The sequence below is a fragment of the Pelmatolapia mariae genome, linkage group LG20 (assembly GCF_036321145.2).
Source record: "Pelmatolapia mariae isolate MD_Pm_ZW linkage group LG20, Pm_UMD_F_2, whole genome shotgun sequence".
Lineage (NCBI taxonomy): Eukaryota > Metazoa > Chordata > Actinopteri > Cichliformes > Cichlidae > Pelmatolapia > Pelmatolapia mariae.
The window spans coordinates 42,062,396-42,079,524 of NC_086244.1; the positions used below are offsets into that span (position 1 = coordinate 42,062,396).

At 39.9% G+C, this 17,129-nt stretch overlaps 1 protein-coding gene across 2 annotated transcripts in view; it reads left to right on the forward strand.

Moving 5' to 3' along the window:
- The window catches only part of LOC134618224 (ephrin type-B receptor 2-like), a 66,565-nt gene that overhangs the window by 12,882 nt on the left and 36,554 nt on the right, over positions 1–17,129 (forward strand). For both annotated transcript variants that reach the window (XR_010091888.1, XM_063463510.1), the window contains exons 2-3: positions 7,698–7,762; positions 9,861–10,545. Coding sequence is in view for 1 of the 2 variants with exons in the window: in XM_063463510.1 (XP_063319580.1) it covers positions 7,698–7,762; positions 9,861–10,545 (750 nt within the window). In the remaining variant the exon portion in view is untranslated. The remainder of the gene's footprint in view (positions 1–7,697; positions 7,763–9,860; positions 10,546–17,129) is intronic.

A 17,129-nucleotide genomic window follows, 5' to 3' on the forward strand; every position in this document is an offset into this window, starting at 1 on the left:
TACCACTGGGACCACTGTTACGTTCACCCTCCACATCTTCTCGAGTTCTTCTCTGAGCCCTTGATTCTTCTTTTTTTCCTAATGTTGCTGTCATTCAGTATTGCTACTTCTATTACTATGGCTGTCTTCTTCTGCTTGACTACCACCACTATGTCTGGTTGGTTAGCCACCACCATTTTCTCGGTCTGTACCTGGAAGTCCCACAGGATCTTAGCTCTGTCATTCTCCACCACCTTACGGGGCGTGTCCCATTTTGACCTCGGGACTTCCAGGCCATACTCGGCACAGATGTTTCTGTATACTATGCTGGCCACTTGGTCATGGCGTTCCATGTATGTCCTGCCTGCTAGCATCTTGCAATTCAATTTTTCAGTTCAATTCACTTTTATTTTTATAGCGCCAAATCACAACACCAGTTTCCTCAAGGCACTTTATATTGTAAGGTAGACCCTACAATAATACATACAGAGAAAAACCCAACAATCAAATGACCCCCTATGAGCAAGCACTTTGGCGACAGTGGGAAGGAAAAACTCCCTTTTAACAGGAAGAAACCTCCGGCAGAACCAGGCTCAGGGAGGGGCGGGGCCATCTGCTGTGATTGGTTGGGGTGAGAGAAGGAAGACAGGATAGAAGACATGCTGTGGACGAGAGACAGAGATTAATAACAATCTACACCCCGCTGTTATGTGCTGGATTGTCTCAGGGGCATCTTTACACAGCCTGGGGTCTTGCCTGGTTTGATAGACCCCAGCCTCTATGGATCTTGTGCTCAGTGCTTGTTCCTGTGCTGCCATGATTAGTGCCTCTGTGCTGTTTTTCAGTTCAGCTTTGTCCAGCCACTGGTAGGATTTCTGGATGTCAGCCACTTCCTGTCGCTGGTACATACCATGGAGTGATCTGGCCATTCATGTTGGTTCCTCCACTTTCTTGGGTTTCTGCTGCCTGAGGTATTCGTTCATATATTCATCTTCGTGATGTATTCGTGGATGTTTGTTGTCTCATTCTGGACTGTGCAATTGATGCTCACTAGTCCCTGGCCTCCTTCCTTCCGCTTAGCGTACAGCCTTAGGGTTTCCTTGTGTTGATGTCGGTGGCTTCTATCTCCTCTTCGGCCAGCTTATTACCCCAGCAGGGTACCTGATCACGGGCAGGGCGTAGGTGTTGATAGCCCGGATCTTGTTCTTACCCTTCAGCTGACTCCTCAGGACTTGTCTGACCCTCTGCAGGTACTTGGTGGTTGCAGCTTTTCTAGCGGCCTCTTCATGGTTCCCATTTGCCTGTGGGATCCCCAGGTACTTGTAGCTGTCCTCTATGTCCGCAGTTTTGCCTTCTGGTAGCTCGATCCCCTCAGTTCTGACTACTTTCTCTCTCTTTGTTATCATCCGACTACACTTCTCCAGTCCGAACGACATTCCGATGCCATTGCTGTATATCCTGATGGTGTGGATCAGTGAATCAATGTCTCGTTCACTCTTGGCATACAGCTTGATGTCATCCATGTAGATGACATCTACATGGGATCCATGTCCTCTACATTGCTCCATTCCGTAATTGGTATCCGTAGCCAGTCTTGTCAATGGTCTCACTGAGGAGGTTCAGGCCTATGCAGAACAGCAGTGAGGACAGAGCATCTCCTTGGTAGCTATTCTGGGTGTCTCTCATCAGCTAGCAGCTGGTTGATTTGTACTGTCAGATGCTTGTGGAGTGCAGTCAGCTTTTTCAGCCAGTAAGCGTGAATCATGTCAGGGCCTGGTGCTGTCCAACTCTTCATACTGGAGACCCTTTTTGTTGGATATCTGCCACTGTGATGCCACCCTCATACACATATATATATATATATATATATATGTGTGTGTGTGTGTGTGTGTGTATATATATACCCATATATTTCCCAGAAATTAAGAATTTGAGTATGAAGACAGATGAGCATGAAAGCTGGTAAGCAGCATGGCAGGCAGTGCTGGGAGCAAAGTGAATTTTAGTGAACTTTATTGAGGTATCCCTGTGGGTTTAATCCAGCATGACATGTAGAGCGTTGTGAAGCCTACAAGGATTATTTTTGCTGGACTTAGTTGGCCCACTCTCTCCTCCTCTTTGCCCTACTTTTCATTGATTCGTGAAGCAAAGGCAGAACAAGAGATCTCTCTATATATGTATTGCAGGATTGCAGTGACAGATGGAGACAGTGGAAAGGCAGAGAGCCATTATTGTACAGAAAGACAGTGCATTCTACAATAAATGTTAAGAAGGTGCATCAAAGCAAGGGTTTAGTAAAACAAAAATTTGCCATTAATAAGAGTAATTCACAGAGATTATACATCTCAGAGAAAACAATTAGTTACCCTTCGTTCTAATTTAAACAGGATGTAACTAGATTGAATATGCAGTAGTTCCAGCATATTGTAGTCACTTAGTTGCATTCAAGCTGCTGAGACTGAGCTGCCATAGTGAGTGTCTAGTCACGAAATGAGGGCAACATATACTAATGCACCCCCACCCTCACAAACCCATGATGTCCCCGTTTCCCCTGTCTATCTCCCATCAGTAGCTCCAGCCCATGCTAGCCTGTATTTAAATGCTCTATTGCAGCACTGCTCTTCACAATTAACAAACATGTTAAATTGTGACTTCTTTCTCTCTAATTTTGAAAGAAGGTTTGCCAGTTATAAAAGAGGCTGTCAGACTGACACAATTTGATTCAAGCAGGAGATACAATGGCAAATTAAAAGAGCCACTATAGATGAAGTAGTCTAATCTTTTCTCTTATTTTCATACTTTTCATAGTTGTTATATTATTTTAGCTATGGTGATCCTAATCCTAATACGCTAGTGTAAAAACTATATAAAATGAGGCTGTGTAGAGCTGAAGGGAACTATAGCTTTGTTACAATTCAAATTTATAATAACAGTAATAACAGTCTTTTGAAGTTGTTCAGCGAATACAAATTTGTGCAACTTTAAATTTAAATTTCAGCAGCTTTTGAATGTTTTGCTTATACCGATATCGGGTAACATATGGCAAATGTGTGTGTCTCTAACACTGCAGGTTGTGTCAGTGGTGCAACACAGAGATACAGCCAGAGCTTAAAGCAGTTTTCTATTAGTAACTATTTGGATGGACTCTCCATGGTTCATGACAGTTTACACGGTTTTCCATTAGGTCAGGGATGGGGGATCTCAAGGGCCAGTGTCCTACAGGTTTTAGATGTGTTCTTGATCGAACACAGCTGATTTAAATGGCTACATTACCTCCTCAACATGTCTTGAAGATCTTCAGAGGCCTGGTAATGAACTAATCATTTGATTCAGGTGTGTTGACCTAGGGTGATATCTAAAATCTGCAGGACACCAGCCCGTGAGGCCTGGAGTTCCCCACCCCTGCATTTTAGCACCTGGTACCAGGTGGTACCAGGTACTAAAATAGTACCTGCTCACCCGGGAGAAAAAAAAGAAGGAAAAGGTTGCAATAAACAACTCAGTGGTCCCCGAGCCTGATGAAAAGCCACCGAGCAGCAGGTATATCGTGGCCTCGACGTCCACCTTTGTTGTGCTGTTCGTGTCACATACTAATTACGTAACAGGATGCTCGGTCACGTTGCTATAAAGACGACCACACACATTAGGTCGTACTCCATTACAATGGAAAACCTGTTGATCTGATTTGAGTCGTGGCGAGTCAATCCGAGGCTCTACTAACGGAAAAGGGGCTTTTACTCTTCTCCAACTTCTTGGCTGAGTCTGTGGGAATTGGTTGCAGGTCAGCGCTCATGGCCTCTATTCTTTCTGTTTAGCAGCGGCTGTGACACCTGGCTTGCCGCTTCTTCCCAACTCCTCATTAATCACTACTGATACTAATAGAAAGCGAGCAGCCAGAAAATGGGACATTTGAATGCAACACTGGGTGCTTACATTTTAATCTGACGCTGAACAAATACAAGACTTATTCTTCTTTTCTTTCTTTTTCTTTTCTTTTGAACAATTAAAATTTCAACAAAACAAACACAGGAAATGGAAAGCATAAGAAATTTCCAGTAAAATGATCCATAAAGCAAAAACAGAAGGTGTATGAAAGGAAGAAGCAGTGGCTTATCCAGTCCTGCCCCTAAATTTAACTACAATTTTGTAACCAAAATGGTTACAAAATTGTAACCATTTTGGTTACAATTTTGTAACCAAAATACACATGTGTATGTGTATACAAACACATACACATACATCTGTCTATAGACAAATACTGTCTCGTATCACCAACATATTAATATTCTCATTCTATACAATAGTACAACTATATCAGCAGATAAAATAAGTTATACATAATTAATCAGATTTTTTTGTTTGGAGTGTGTAGTTAATGTGTTGTCTTGTGTAGTTAGTGTGTAGTGTTGTGGATAGTTTTGTGTTGTGTGTCAAAACAATGAGGCGACTGCTGTCTCCAGGTAGAAAACAGGAGTGATACACCTGCTGTCAGGCCTGCGGGTATCAGGCTTGTGATGTTCTCCTTTATAGTGGACAGAAATTATTTTTTTGGAGTGGCACAAATAATTTGTGTGGCATCTTATTGATGCAGAACAGCTGATTGTTCTGTAAAATAGTTTGAAATGATTATAAAAAAAAAAGGGGGGGTAAAAGGTAAATGGCTGCAAATAACTTCTTTTTTTTTTTTGCAAAACTTGTGCATAGGATTTTAAAATTGACAATTTATATTTGCATTTAAAGTTATGAAATATGATTCATTAAACATGTTTGTGGTTGTTACAGTAAAAATATAACTTTTTCTACTCGGATTTTATGTTTTTTGTCTGATTTTAGATCAATTGTGTTAATACAGTATGTCAAAATGAAAACATAACTGTAAATTCAGACATGTGAGGTTGTGCTGAAAAGAATGATACCAAACAAGGCAAAGTAAATCGTTTTTAAAGGTGAAATGTAGAGGGAACATCAAAAGTAGTTAAAAATGGCCAATTATACCCTGGACCCCAGAGGGTTAAACGTTTTTTTTAAAGTAACGCAATAGTTACTTTTCAAGTAATTAATTACTTTTGGAATCGTGTAACTCAGTTACTAACTCAGTTACTTTTTGAAGAAGTAACTAGTAACTATAATTAATTACTTTTTCAAAGTAACTTGCCCAACACTGGTCATCGCTATCTGTTGAAATTTGTTTTTACATTTATTAACTATATTAATAATAAATAATTATTAACTTTCTTCTACAACTTCCAGTTGGATTGAATTAGGATTTTCTGGTCCACAGTCCTCACCCACACTGTTCTCTTCAAGCAGGGTATTTTTTTAATTTCCTTTGCCAGTTTTGGACCCACACTGACAACGAAATCATTACCTGTTATCATTATCTGTTAACCACTTCATTCCTATTTGTAATAACCATATTTTTCTCTGAAAAAGTCTGGGTAATTAGCTTTGGTTTGTTTATTTCTAATAGTCCATGTACCTTTTAGAGATGGACCGATCCGATATTAAGTATCGGTATCGGTCCGATACTGACCTAAATTACTGGATCGGATATCGGCGAGAAATTAAAAAATGTAATCCGATCCATTAAATATCAAAAAAGCACCTCACAAAACTTGCGACACGACGTAACTCGGCTTGTAACCGTAGCACGTCGAAGCAGTGTGCTCACGTGACAGAGCGGCTGTGTTTATTTGTAGCCTCGCTAGCAATCCAGCATTTCATCTCCGAGGAAGTTATCCCAGAGAGAAGTAAAGCAAGTGTGTAAGTTCATCTCTGAATGTTTGTAAAGCGTACCTACGTTAAGCTTAACAACCGATATATGGAGCCTCTTCTCCCTCCCTCTCTTGCTGCTACTTCAATCGTGAAACTGCTTAATGATCAGCTGATCGGCTTTTCTGTCGCGAGTCCGTCTCTCTTCTTTGTTTTTGGCCCACTTTGCACCAGAAAGAGGAAACCAGCGGCTGAACAACAGCAGCACGTTTAACCTTGATAAGCTGTTGTTAGAATTTATTTAATATTACTTTCTAGACCAGGATCCTTTTCTACGTAGCTGACGGCTGGTAACTGTGCAGGGGCGGATCTAGCAAAGTTTAGCCAGGGGGGCCGATAGGGCATTAACAGGGAAAAGGGGGCACAAAGACATACTTATCTTTCTTATTCTCATTTAAAATGTCTAGCTTTTAATAAATAATTATCTGAATCTTACACCCAAAGTTTTAATCTGATGTAAAATGTATAGAAGTCCATTACTGTATATAGTAACTGTTAAGCCTAATATACCCTAGTAAGCTATAGTACTTTTTCCTTTGGGAAGATACCATCTGTGCAGTTTGCAATTCTGTAGAAGAAAGATGTTGAATATATTTAATTATTCTTGAAAAATAATTTATTTCTGTGCATTTTTTTCACACTGCATCAAATTAAAGTTGATTACGTCGATTAAGCATCATCAGGTGGAGGGTGGGGGTGGTTCCCTATTTTTTTTTTTTGCTGGGAGTTTGCAACCCTATTAGTTAGGTTGCTTAATATTTCTGCTAAGTACTCTTTAAAATACCAGAATAGTAAGGATGGAGTAGGTTTAATTTTATTCGATTGATCAGTATTGCTGAACTATGAAATATTTTGGGTGCAGTGTATTTTTTACATACAGGTATAACAGAATAGCTTTAGTGTTGTTGTTTATTTAAACTTGAGTATGAACTTATACAAAATGCAGCAAGATATTAAAAAAAAACAGTTTTATTGATTAAAAAACACACTATATCGGATTAATATCGGTATCGGCAGATATCCAAATTTATGATATCGGTATCGGTATCGGACATAAAAAAGTGGTATCGTGCCATCTCTAGTACCTTTAGTGTTATTCTTTTGATCCTCTGGCATTTTATTATAATACTCCTTATTACATTATTGACGGCTAAACACAGTGCAAAGAAAAGAAAACAAAAGGGAAACAAAGACTAACCTAAAAAAATGGGAAAACAACTAAAACCTGAAAACGTGATGAGCTGAGACATAAAACATAAATATGGACAAAGACAGTTAAATGTGGGATAACTGAGCTTGTCGCATGACAAACAGATGATCCAACAACAAACAAAGGGAAACTAACACAATATATACACAGACAGTAACGAGGGAGGACAGGAGAGAAACACAACTGGACCTAATCTGACATAACAAGACAGGGAGGAAGCAAAACTGTAACACTAACGCAGGACACGGGATGATCAAAATAAAACAGTAAGCAAGACAAATACGGAGGACGAAGACACACGAGCTTAATACTGAGATTGTGGGAGAAACTGACATGGGGGCATGACTGACTTGGGAGACAGAGCGGGAACATGGAACACGGAGACAAGAGGAACAAAATGAGTAACGTGGAACACGGGGAAAGTACTTTGGTTGTTTCACACTGGTTTGAAGCTAACGTCTGATCACTAGGTGACATTCCAGGCTCTGGTTTAAACCTCTGATGTATTAACTACCAGAATATATGTCAGTCATTAGTGCTCTGTGTCTCACTGGTGGTTCTTTATCTCGTAGGCCATCCACTTCAGTTATTTTACTGTTTGTCATTTGAATGTTGCTCACTACATCACTGCAAATCATTTCCAGTGTGAACAGAGCTCAATACACACAGTATTTTAGTGCAGTGTAACTTAATTCTAATTCTAACGCCAGGCTTTTTGGTTTTTGATTATCTCCAGAGGTACTAATGGATTCAACAACAGCAACAGCCGAACTGGGCTGGACCACCTACCCATCTCAAGGGGTGAGTAGAAAAATCAACACACTAGGAAAATGTACACTCTGTAGATAAGCATTCAAAAGTTTGGACACACCTTGTCATTTAATGTTTTTTCTTTATTTTTACTACTTTCTACAATGTGGAGGTAAACTGAAGACATCAAATATATGAAGCAAGATATATAAAATTATGTAGCAAAGAAAAACTGATAAATAATTCTAAATATGTTTTATATCACAGATTCCTCAAAGTAGCTGCCCTTTGCTGTGTTGACAGCGCTGCAAACCCTCGGCCTTCTCTCAGTGAGGTTCATGATGTCGTCACCTGAAATGGTTTCACCTCACAGGTGTGCCTGTCAGGGTTCATTTGTTGCCTTCTTAATGGGGTTGGGACCATCAGTTGTGTTGTGCAGCAGTCAGGTTGGTACACAGCTCACAGCTCTATTTGACAACTGTTAGAATTCATATTATGGCAAGAACCAATCAGCTAAGAGAAACAACAGCCCATCATTACTTCAAGAACTGAAGGTCAGTCAGTCTGGAAAACTTTGATTGTGTCCCCGAGTGCAGTCGCAAAAACTGCATTTCTTCCCACTAGAAGTGCTACACCAAAACTGTCTCACATGAGGACGCCCCAGGAAAGGAAGACCCAGAGTCCCCTCTGCTGCTGAGGACACATTCATCCGAGTCACCAGCCTCAGAAATCACAAGTTAACAGCAGCTCAGATTCCAGTAGCAGACACATCTCTACATCAGCTGTTCAGAGCAGACTGTGTGAATCAGGCCTTTATGGTCAAGACAAAAGGACCAACAAGTGCTCATCATCTATGAGAACTCCTTCAAGACTGTTGGAAAACCATTTCAGGAGACGACCTCATGAAGCTCACGGAGAAAATGCCAAGAGTGTGCAAAGCAGGAATCAAAGCAAAAGGGGGCTGTTTGGAAGAATCTAAAATATAAAACATGTTTTGAGTTGTTTCACACTTTTTTGTTTACTAATTAATTTCATATGTGTTTATTCATAGTTTTCTGTTTATTCATAGTTTTGATGCCTTCTGTGAGAATCTACAATGTAAACAGTCATGAAAATAAACAAAAAACACCATTAAATGAGAGCACCTGGAAAATATGCACATGGTAGCCCACTGGAAAGTCATACTTACAAGTCTAACCTTTTTTTTTATTTTATACTTTAAACTGGAGGTCAAACATTTGCCATTGGTCCAGAATCAGCTTTCTGAAGAATCAAGTTCAGCACACTGTGTAGAAGTAATACTTCATGTTTATCAATAAAGTAGATTAATATTCTTGTGCTGGTATCCAGTGATACCATCATTACTGCACAATCTTTAAAACTGCATCTTTATTAAATCTATTTGATGTTTGATGACCTGAAAGTTTTAAGTGTGAAGAATATGCAAAGTATGAGATCAGGAAGGGGGGAAATACTTTTTCACTGTTCAAAAAAATTCCAAACCAAGCTTTAAAAGTTCTAGAATTTCCTTTAAGTCACCTTGCTTGCTACATCCAAATATTGATAGCATAAATACTAATGCTGGTATTGGTATCGGATCAGTGCTAACATGGCTGGATCAATACTTTGTTTCTGTCCTCCAAACTCAGTATGTAGCTGATACTCAATTGTGTTTAATCATTTATTTTTTCTGGAAATGAAAATATATACCTCAAACATGCCCTGTGAAAAATGTCTGAACCTTTATCTGCTGACTGTCACATCTATGTTATTTAACCAAGAAGTTGACCCAATGTGCCATAGAGATGGGGCATTTGATTTCCAGATCTCCAAAAATCCCAGTTTCAAAATATATGAAAAGCTGAAAAGTGTGTTTTACTCTATTAACTACTTATTATGGAAAATAAAAATCACAGGGATTTAGTGGTGATTAAAACGGGTTGCAAACTTCTGATGAGTGAGTTGTAAGTGACTGCTCTCCCCTCTATAAGCTGCCTTTGTGGGTTAAAAGTATCTGTGTTGGTATCAGCAGTACTGGCTGACTCCACTAGCTTCTTCTGCTTTTGGATTGTTCCAAGTTGCCTTCAATGTTTTAGTGTTTGCATGTTTGTCACTTTATCAGTAGCTCTGTTTCTTGGCTCTCTTCTAGTGGGAAGAAGTTAGTGGATACGATGAAAATATGAACACCATCCGAACATACCAGGTGTGCAATATCTTTAATAGCAGCCAAAACAACTGGGTCCGGACCAAATACATCCGTCGCCGTGGTGCTCAGCGTATCCATGTCCAGATGAAATTTTCAGTACGGGACTGTAGTTCCATACCCAATGTCCCTGGCTCCTGCAAGGAGACCTTCAACCTCTATTTTTTTGAATCTGACTTGGATAAGGCCACTAAATTATACCCACCCTGGATGGAAAACCCATGGGTGAAAGTGGACACTATTGCAGCTGACGAGAGCTTCTCTCAGGTCGATCTCGGTGGCCGCATCATGAAGATCAACAGTGAAGTTCGAAGCTTTGGACCTGTTTCCCACAATGGCTTCTATCTTGCTTTCCAGGATTACGGTGCCTGCATGTCACTTATTGCTGTCCGAGTCTTCTACAGGAAATGTCCCCATATAATCCAGAATGGAGCTGTTTTCCCTGAGACACTGTCAGGAGCAGAGAGCACCTCTCTTGTGGCAGCCAGAGGAGTGTGTGTTCCTAATGGGGAGGAGGTGGATGTACCCATCAAGCTGTACTGTAATGGGGATGGGGAGTGGATGGTACCTATTGGCCGCTGTATGTGTAAAGCTGGATACGAGGCTGTGGCGAATGGTACAGTCTGCAAAGGTAAGAAGGAATGTGTGAATGAGTTCTTATGAGATGTGCCTCACTAGACTGTTCTACGGCTGTGCCATATCATATCAGTAACACCAATGTAAATTTTACATCAAATGTCAAATTACTACATTGTTGCTATAGCAATGTCATGTGTTTTTAGCATCTAAAATTGAGCTACTTCAAACAGCTCCAGCAAATCACAATACTTTGCGAAATATGAAAACTGTTCTTGCTAAAGGTGGAAAGACGAGTGTTTCACACACATGAGATAAAAAATGCAGTTGCATCTCCTCCAGCTACGAAGAAAGAGATGTTGATCTGCAACCCAAATGTAAACCAATGGCTCAACTTGGTCGAACTTGCTAGTTGTGCTCCATAATGTCAGGAGGAGCAACAAATAAAACAAAAAAGAAGAAGAAAATAACAAAACAAACTGAAGTCACTATCACAATTTTTCTTGAAATATTGTGATATAATGTTGAGCCCATCATGCCCACCCTGGCTCTGTTCACAGATGAAGAGCAGCAAGAAAAAACAAACAGTTTTATATGCATATTGATGATATTAGTGTATCTTGAAATGAACCGGCTTAAAGTAACTTAAGTGCAACGTTTTTCATTCATTCTGTAATCAAATGTATATATACAGACAAAAGGTACTTTATTTTAGCTGTACAACAGATTGTCACCAGGGCAACACTGTGTAAGATAATGTAAACTACACAGTTCCCCACCTGAACTCTGAATGTGCTTGAACTGCCCAATAATCTGAGATTAGAATATATACACTACACTACTTCTACAGAAATTCTTAAACAGTACATGAAGGATTTTCGTTTATCCAATGCTTAGTGTTCACATCACCCCACTCGTAAGGATTAAAACTTTTTTTCACCTGTACACTACTCATATTCTTGCGTAGACAGATTCATTCTATCAGTATCAGTGGTCATGCACCAGTGTCTTTCTCTCTGACAAAGAAAGTGACACCACTAATTAGGAATGGGAAGTTAAATAAATCCTTATTTAAAGAATAAGATTTCATTATTATTTTCAAAAGGGAGTAGGCAATTTACTTAAAAAATAGTGGGCTCTTTAGGAAGCAGGAAAGGTAGTAATGTGGCAGAAAATAATATATTGCTGTTCACATAAGAAAAATAAAGAAAGAATACCTTTATTAGAATTGGAAGAAAAAATTACAAATCCATTAAATCATTAGAAGCTGCCTATGTTGCCTCAGACTAGGACAAAGTGCCCTGGTCAGTCTTTGTGGAAATGGTGCACAGTGGCACCGCTTCAGGATATTACACTGCATAATTCACCAGAACTAATACAAAGTGATATTCTCGTGCATTCCGCAGCTGGCTGCGTTTCTCTTCCATGCAAGTTTCACAACTCACTCGATACAGTCTGCCTCTAATCAACACAAAATGCAGGTAGGTCAGCGCTATGTGGAGTAAATTACTGGAGTAGGCGGGGCCTCCCGAGAAGATGCTGTCTCCTCCTCCCCAGAGTCAGCTTCAGACAACCTCGCGTTACCTGACTGTAGTACAAACACTCCACCTTCCTGTGGGTTATGAACACATCTGCACATTCCAGCCAATCTGTTCCCAGAATGAAGGGATGCGTCAGATGGGACCTAACCACCATCTTGACTCTGTGTTCACCTGTATTTAATCTTTAGCAGTACTGTGGGATATTTGTGTATGTCCCCATGCACACACCTTCTCATCAGACCGACATCTTCCACCGCTCCCTCCGATCCTGGCAGCAATGCCAGTGAGAAACCAGCCCTAGCAACCAGACTCTTCAACATCCTTGTCTGGTGCTTGGACTGGTCCTGCAGCTAGTCCAACTGTCAGCGCCATCGCCTGCTCCTGATACATTATTGCCACCAGCTAGGCCACAATCCGCGCCAGTGTCTTGACTGGTTGAGTTAGTCACTGGTCTGACTGATGTGACCATGACAATAAAAATATAGAAAAAGCAAGGCAAACACATGAAAACATTTTAGCATAACTCTGTCGTACTGCTGTGACACGGTGCTTGAGATGACTGACTCTGATAATAACTTTAATATCACTGAAAAGAGCAGAGTTGCTGTTTTCGGAAATTTAGAATTTTTCAGATTGTGCAAACAGTTCAAGAGTTATGGCAGTTTAAAAACAAAGCAAAAACCTGTTGGTGGGAACTGGTTATAAGGGTTAATGGGTTAAAAACATCACTACATTGACGCTGAAGAAGACATCTAGGGTGTACGTCTTATGTTCTGCTCTTTTCAACCTACAACGTTCATTGTGTGCAACGCACACTGAGCTGAGCGGAGAAGGACAGGGGAGGGGGTGTCAAGAGAGGTGGGACTGAAAGAGATTAAAGTTCCCCTGGTTTACCTCTCATTACATCAGAGAGAAAGTAAAAGCGTAAAAGGGTTTAATATCGAGCCTTATATGTTAAAAGTGATACAGAGTGCTAAAAATAGAGTTTACCTATATGTGCTTTTGCCATCTTTCAAAAATATAATCAAAGTGTAAGTTCGATTAATATGTTAAATAAGTAATAAAAATGATTCTAATGTCTCAGTTCAGTGTGCATAAACATGATTCAGCCTTGGCAGATGAGTGTCTGTGTGTGTGAGGCTGGCAGCAGGAATGTGAAATCATCATTATACATGTTTCTGAATGAGAAAAGTGGTATTAAGTATGCTGTAATTGTTAAACACAGAATCATAATTTATATGCTAATAGTTAATCTTTCTTAATTCTTAATAACAATCAGAATGTAATCAGGTATAAGTTTAACCAGTATAACAAATAAGAAAATAAAAACTATGAAATGATTCTACTAACACGTCTCTCACTGAGATTCCATATGGAGTGACTTGTTTGTGCAAAGATGGCCTTGGAGGCTGTGAGAGTGTGTGAGAAGGAAAATTGAGAATACCAGGACGGACAAACACAGAGTTGTGTTTGTCAGTCTTTTTTTCTGTAAAGAGAAAAAGCGAGAAAAAATATTTGTGTGTAACCGAGTTGAAAAGAGATCATGTTAGAGTGGATATTCATGTGATTGGGCCAATGATAAATCCTGTTGAAGTAAAATAGCATAAACTAAACTAAAGACATGACAGAAAGTATATTCATATTTGATTTAATGTTCATATGTAGTGAAATTATGTACAACAAAGACAAGAAGATGTGATGAGGGAGGGGAAAGATGAGGACCAGGTATACCAGGTATATAAAAGTTTTGTGCAGAAGAGGTAAGTTGTTCATTGCTTTGTCTCCTGCGAGACGAGCACTACAGATGATTGGATCTAAGATTTTACAGCTGGAAATTTAAGCAGAGATACCAGAAGGATCAACCACTGCTAAACTGTGGACTTTTTCTCTGCTCATTAGATTCAAGAGGATTTGAATTCCCAGGGGATGCTTGTTGGAGTATATCAACACAGAACACAGAGATAAGTGCATCTTCGGGCCAGGGTCTGCCTTTTCTTTCATTAGTCTCTCTCCTCTCAAGATCATTATTAAAATCAGCATTAACTCAACGCAGGTCAAAGAGATAAGTAGAATTCAATCGATTTGATTTTGTGATCAACATTATTTGCTTTGCTTTTGCTTTTACCATTACTGTTTATGAAATAGTAATGGTAAAGACATGCATATCACTCAAAGGATCCTTACAGGTTACTCTAGCCTTAAAATGAACAGATCCTTGGGCCCACTTTTTCAGACCACTAAATTTTACCCAGTTAGTAAAGATTTAGAGGAGAGCTGGTAATAACGGGTGTGACTGAGTGGAGATTTGAGCAGAATGCCATTCTGACAAGCACGCCTTCAGAGGAAGCAGGATCAACATCTGCAAGGTGGAGTAGCAGTTGGAGCTAGGCAAGCGTCCTCTCAAGGCTCCATCAAAGCTCTGCATAGCCTAATCAGAGATTAGTACTTTTTAAACAGAGAAGAACCTTTATATATTGGGAAGGCCTGGTTGGGATCCAACAAAAGTAAACATTTTGCCTCAGAGCTGCAGCCACAATGTATTGATTCAAGATTCAAGAAGTTTATTGTCATGTACACCGCAAAACACAAATGGTTACACAGCGCAATTAAATTGTTACTCTGCAGGTTCCCTTACCACGACTAAAAGAAAGTAATAATAAATAAAATAGTAAAACAGTGCTTTGTAGATCTTGTAGCTTATATGTGGGTGTAAACTTGCAACACTATCACAGTGATAATATATACAGAGTATGCAATATAAAGGTGTATATGTTGATATATGTATAAAAATTGCAAATTTACAGGCTAATATTAATGTACAGAATTGCTGTTTTACAGGTTAGGTGTAAGTACAGTTGTATTATGTTGTGTATAAGTGTGCAAAATTGCAAATTTACAGTTATGGATAAACAGTTCGACATAGTCATTGATTCAGTAACCTGATGGCCTGTGGATAGAAGCTGTTTTTTAGCCTGGTTGCCCTAGCTTTCACACTCCTAGCGTCTGGCGGATAGTAGGAGTGTAAACAGTGTGTGCTGTGGGTGATTGCTGTGGGTGATTGCTGTGCTTGATGATATTGTGTGCCCTTTTCCTGACCCGAGTGTTGGAAATGTCCTGTAGCGGTGGGAGATGAGTTGTACTGTTTTGATGACATGCTGGAGAGCCTTCCTGTCCTGAGTGGTGCTGTTCCCGTACCACAGTGCAGTAGAGTTTGTCAGGACACTCTCCACTGTGCATCTGTAAAAGTTGCTGAGAAGTTTGGAGGTTAATCCAAATTTTCCAGTCACCAGGACACAAGCTGAGCCACCTCTTACCTGTAGTCCGTCTCCTCTCCAGCAGTGATCAGGCCAGCGATGGTTGTGTCATCAGCAAACTTAATGGTGGAGGTGTTGCTTTGGGAGGGGACACAGAAGTGGACTGAGCACACAGCCTTGGGGAGTCCCTGTGCTCACTATCTTTGTACCTGATGTCCTGGTACCAACTCTGACTGCCTGTGGTCTGCCTGTGAGGAAGACCAGGACCCAGCAATAGAGGGGGGGGGGGGGGGGGGGGGGGGGGGGGTCAAAAGTGTGATTTATAGAGTATTTCAGAGTATCATTATTTATTTAACAAAACCTAAGCCAAAATGCAGAAGCAATGTGTTAAAAACTAAGAACACTCTGTGATTGAAAAACCTTTAGATTTGCTTACTGTTTGCTTGGTCGTAGCCTTCAGTTTTAATTGTTATAGAAATGTTATAGATGTTACGGTCATAAAAAAGGGATGGGTGTGGCTGAAGTGGGTTATCTACCAACTGGAAGGCTGGTGAATCGATCCCTTGTCCTTGTGTCAAAGTATCCTCAGTTGCCCTCGATGTGAATGTTAGATAGACGTGCTTGCATATAGATCAAAGATCTGTATGAATGTCTTTCAGGGAAGGAACTGACAAAAAACCCTTTCATATCAGAAGAGAGACGTAGCTGACAGAGAGCAAACACCTGAGCGAATCATCACAGTGTGATTGGATGAGTGAGACTTGTGGTGAGAAAACACTTTGAGTGCTCAAAATTGAGTAGAAAAGTGCCTCTCAACTTACCATTTAGCAGAATGTTAGAAATGTCTGCTTCTGCAATAAAAGGACGATGGAAACTGGTAAACAAACCTTCCCTCCTACTCTGGAATAAACACCTGAGCACAAGTATGGGAGACAATGCAATACATAATCCAGCTTTTTTCATTCAGAATTAAAGTGACAACTATGTTTTTTTACTGGTTCTCCCAACTATGCACACACACATTTTAGCACGTCTTGTACTTTCCACTTAGCTCAATCTGTTGGGCTGTCTCTAGTTTAGACATTCGTTTGACAATTTAAGGAAAAAGTTACATTTGCAGTACACAAACAGAAATACAAGCAAAATCTAGTTAAATTTACGTACGTTGGAGTTTAGTGAATTCAGAGCTGACTAAAGTTGACTTCACAGGCTTGAAATGTATCACTGTAAGTGATTTGATTTGTTTAATACTGTACATATATTTTTCATCTTATGAGTTTTCCTTTACAGTGTCTGTGTTCTACAAAAATACCTCCAGTAAAATCCAGCATCATGAGAACTGGTTTGGAGAATTATTTAATTCCTTTTTGAGATAAATAAATCTTTTCCTCGAGTAAATCCGGTGCATATTTATGCAGCAGTAACTTTATTTCAAATGTAGAAATAATTTTCAAATAAATAATAAGTCTGAAAATATTCAGACCTGGATGAAGGAATTACTATTTCAGAATCCACTAGTTTGGCTTTGAGGCGTTGTGTATGGTAATGTGGACCACGACCATAAATATTCATTTACTCCACTCAGTCTGTTGATGTCATGTCCTCCTTAGGTTTCAGTTTTTCTTGGTTCTGATACGGTCTGGCTTTCCCACATGTGACAGCCGGAGTGTTCCACATTTAGGCATGCCCTGAAAAGACACACACGCGTGCGCGCGCGCACACACACACACACACATCTCAAAAAACACTCATAAAACTTTTTTTAAAGTCAGCAACCTAGAAGATGGGTGAGTCGTGTATCAGAAATGGCAAAGAGGTTGTTCAAACCCTTTGCAGGAAACAGA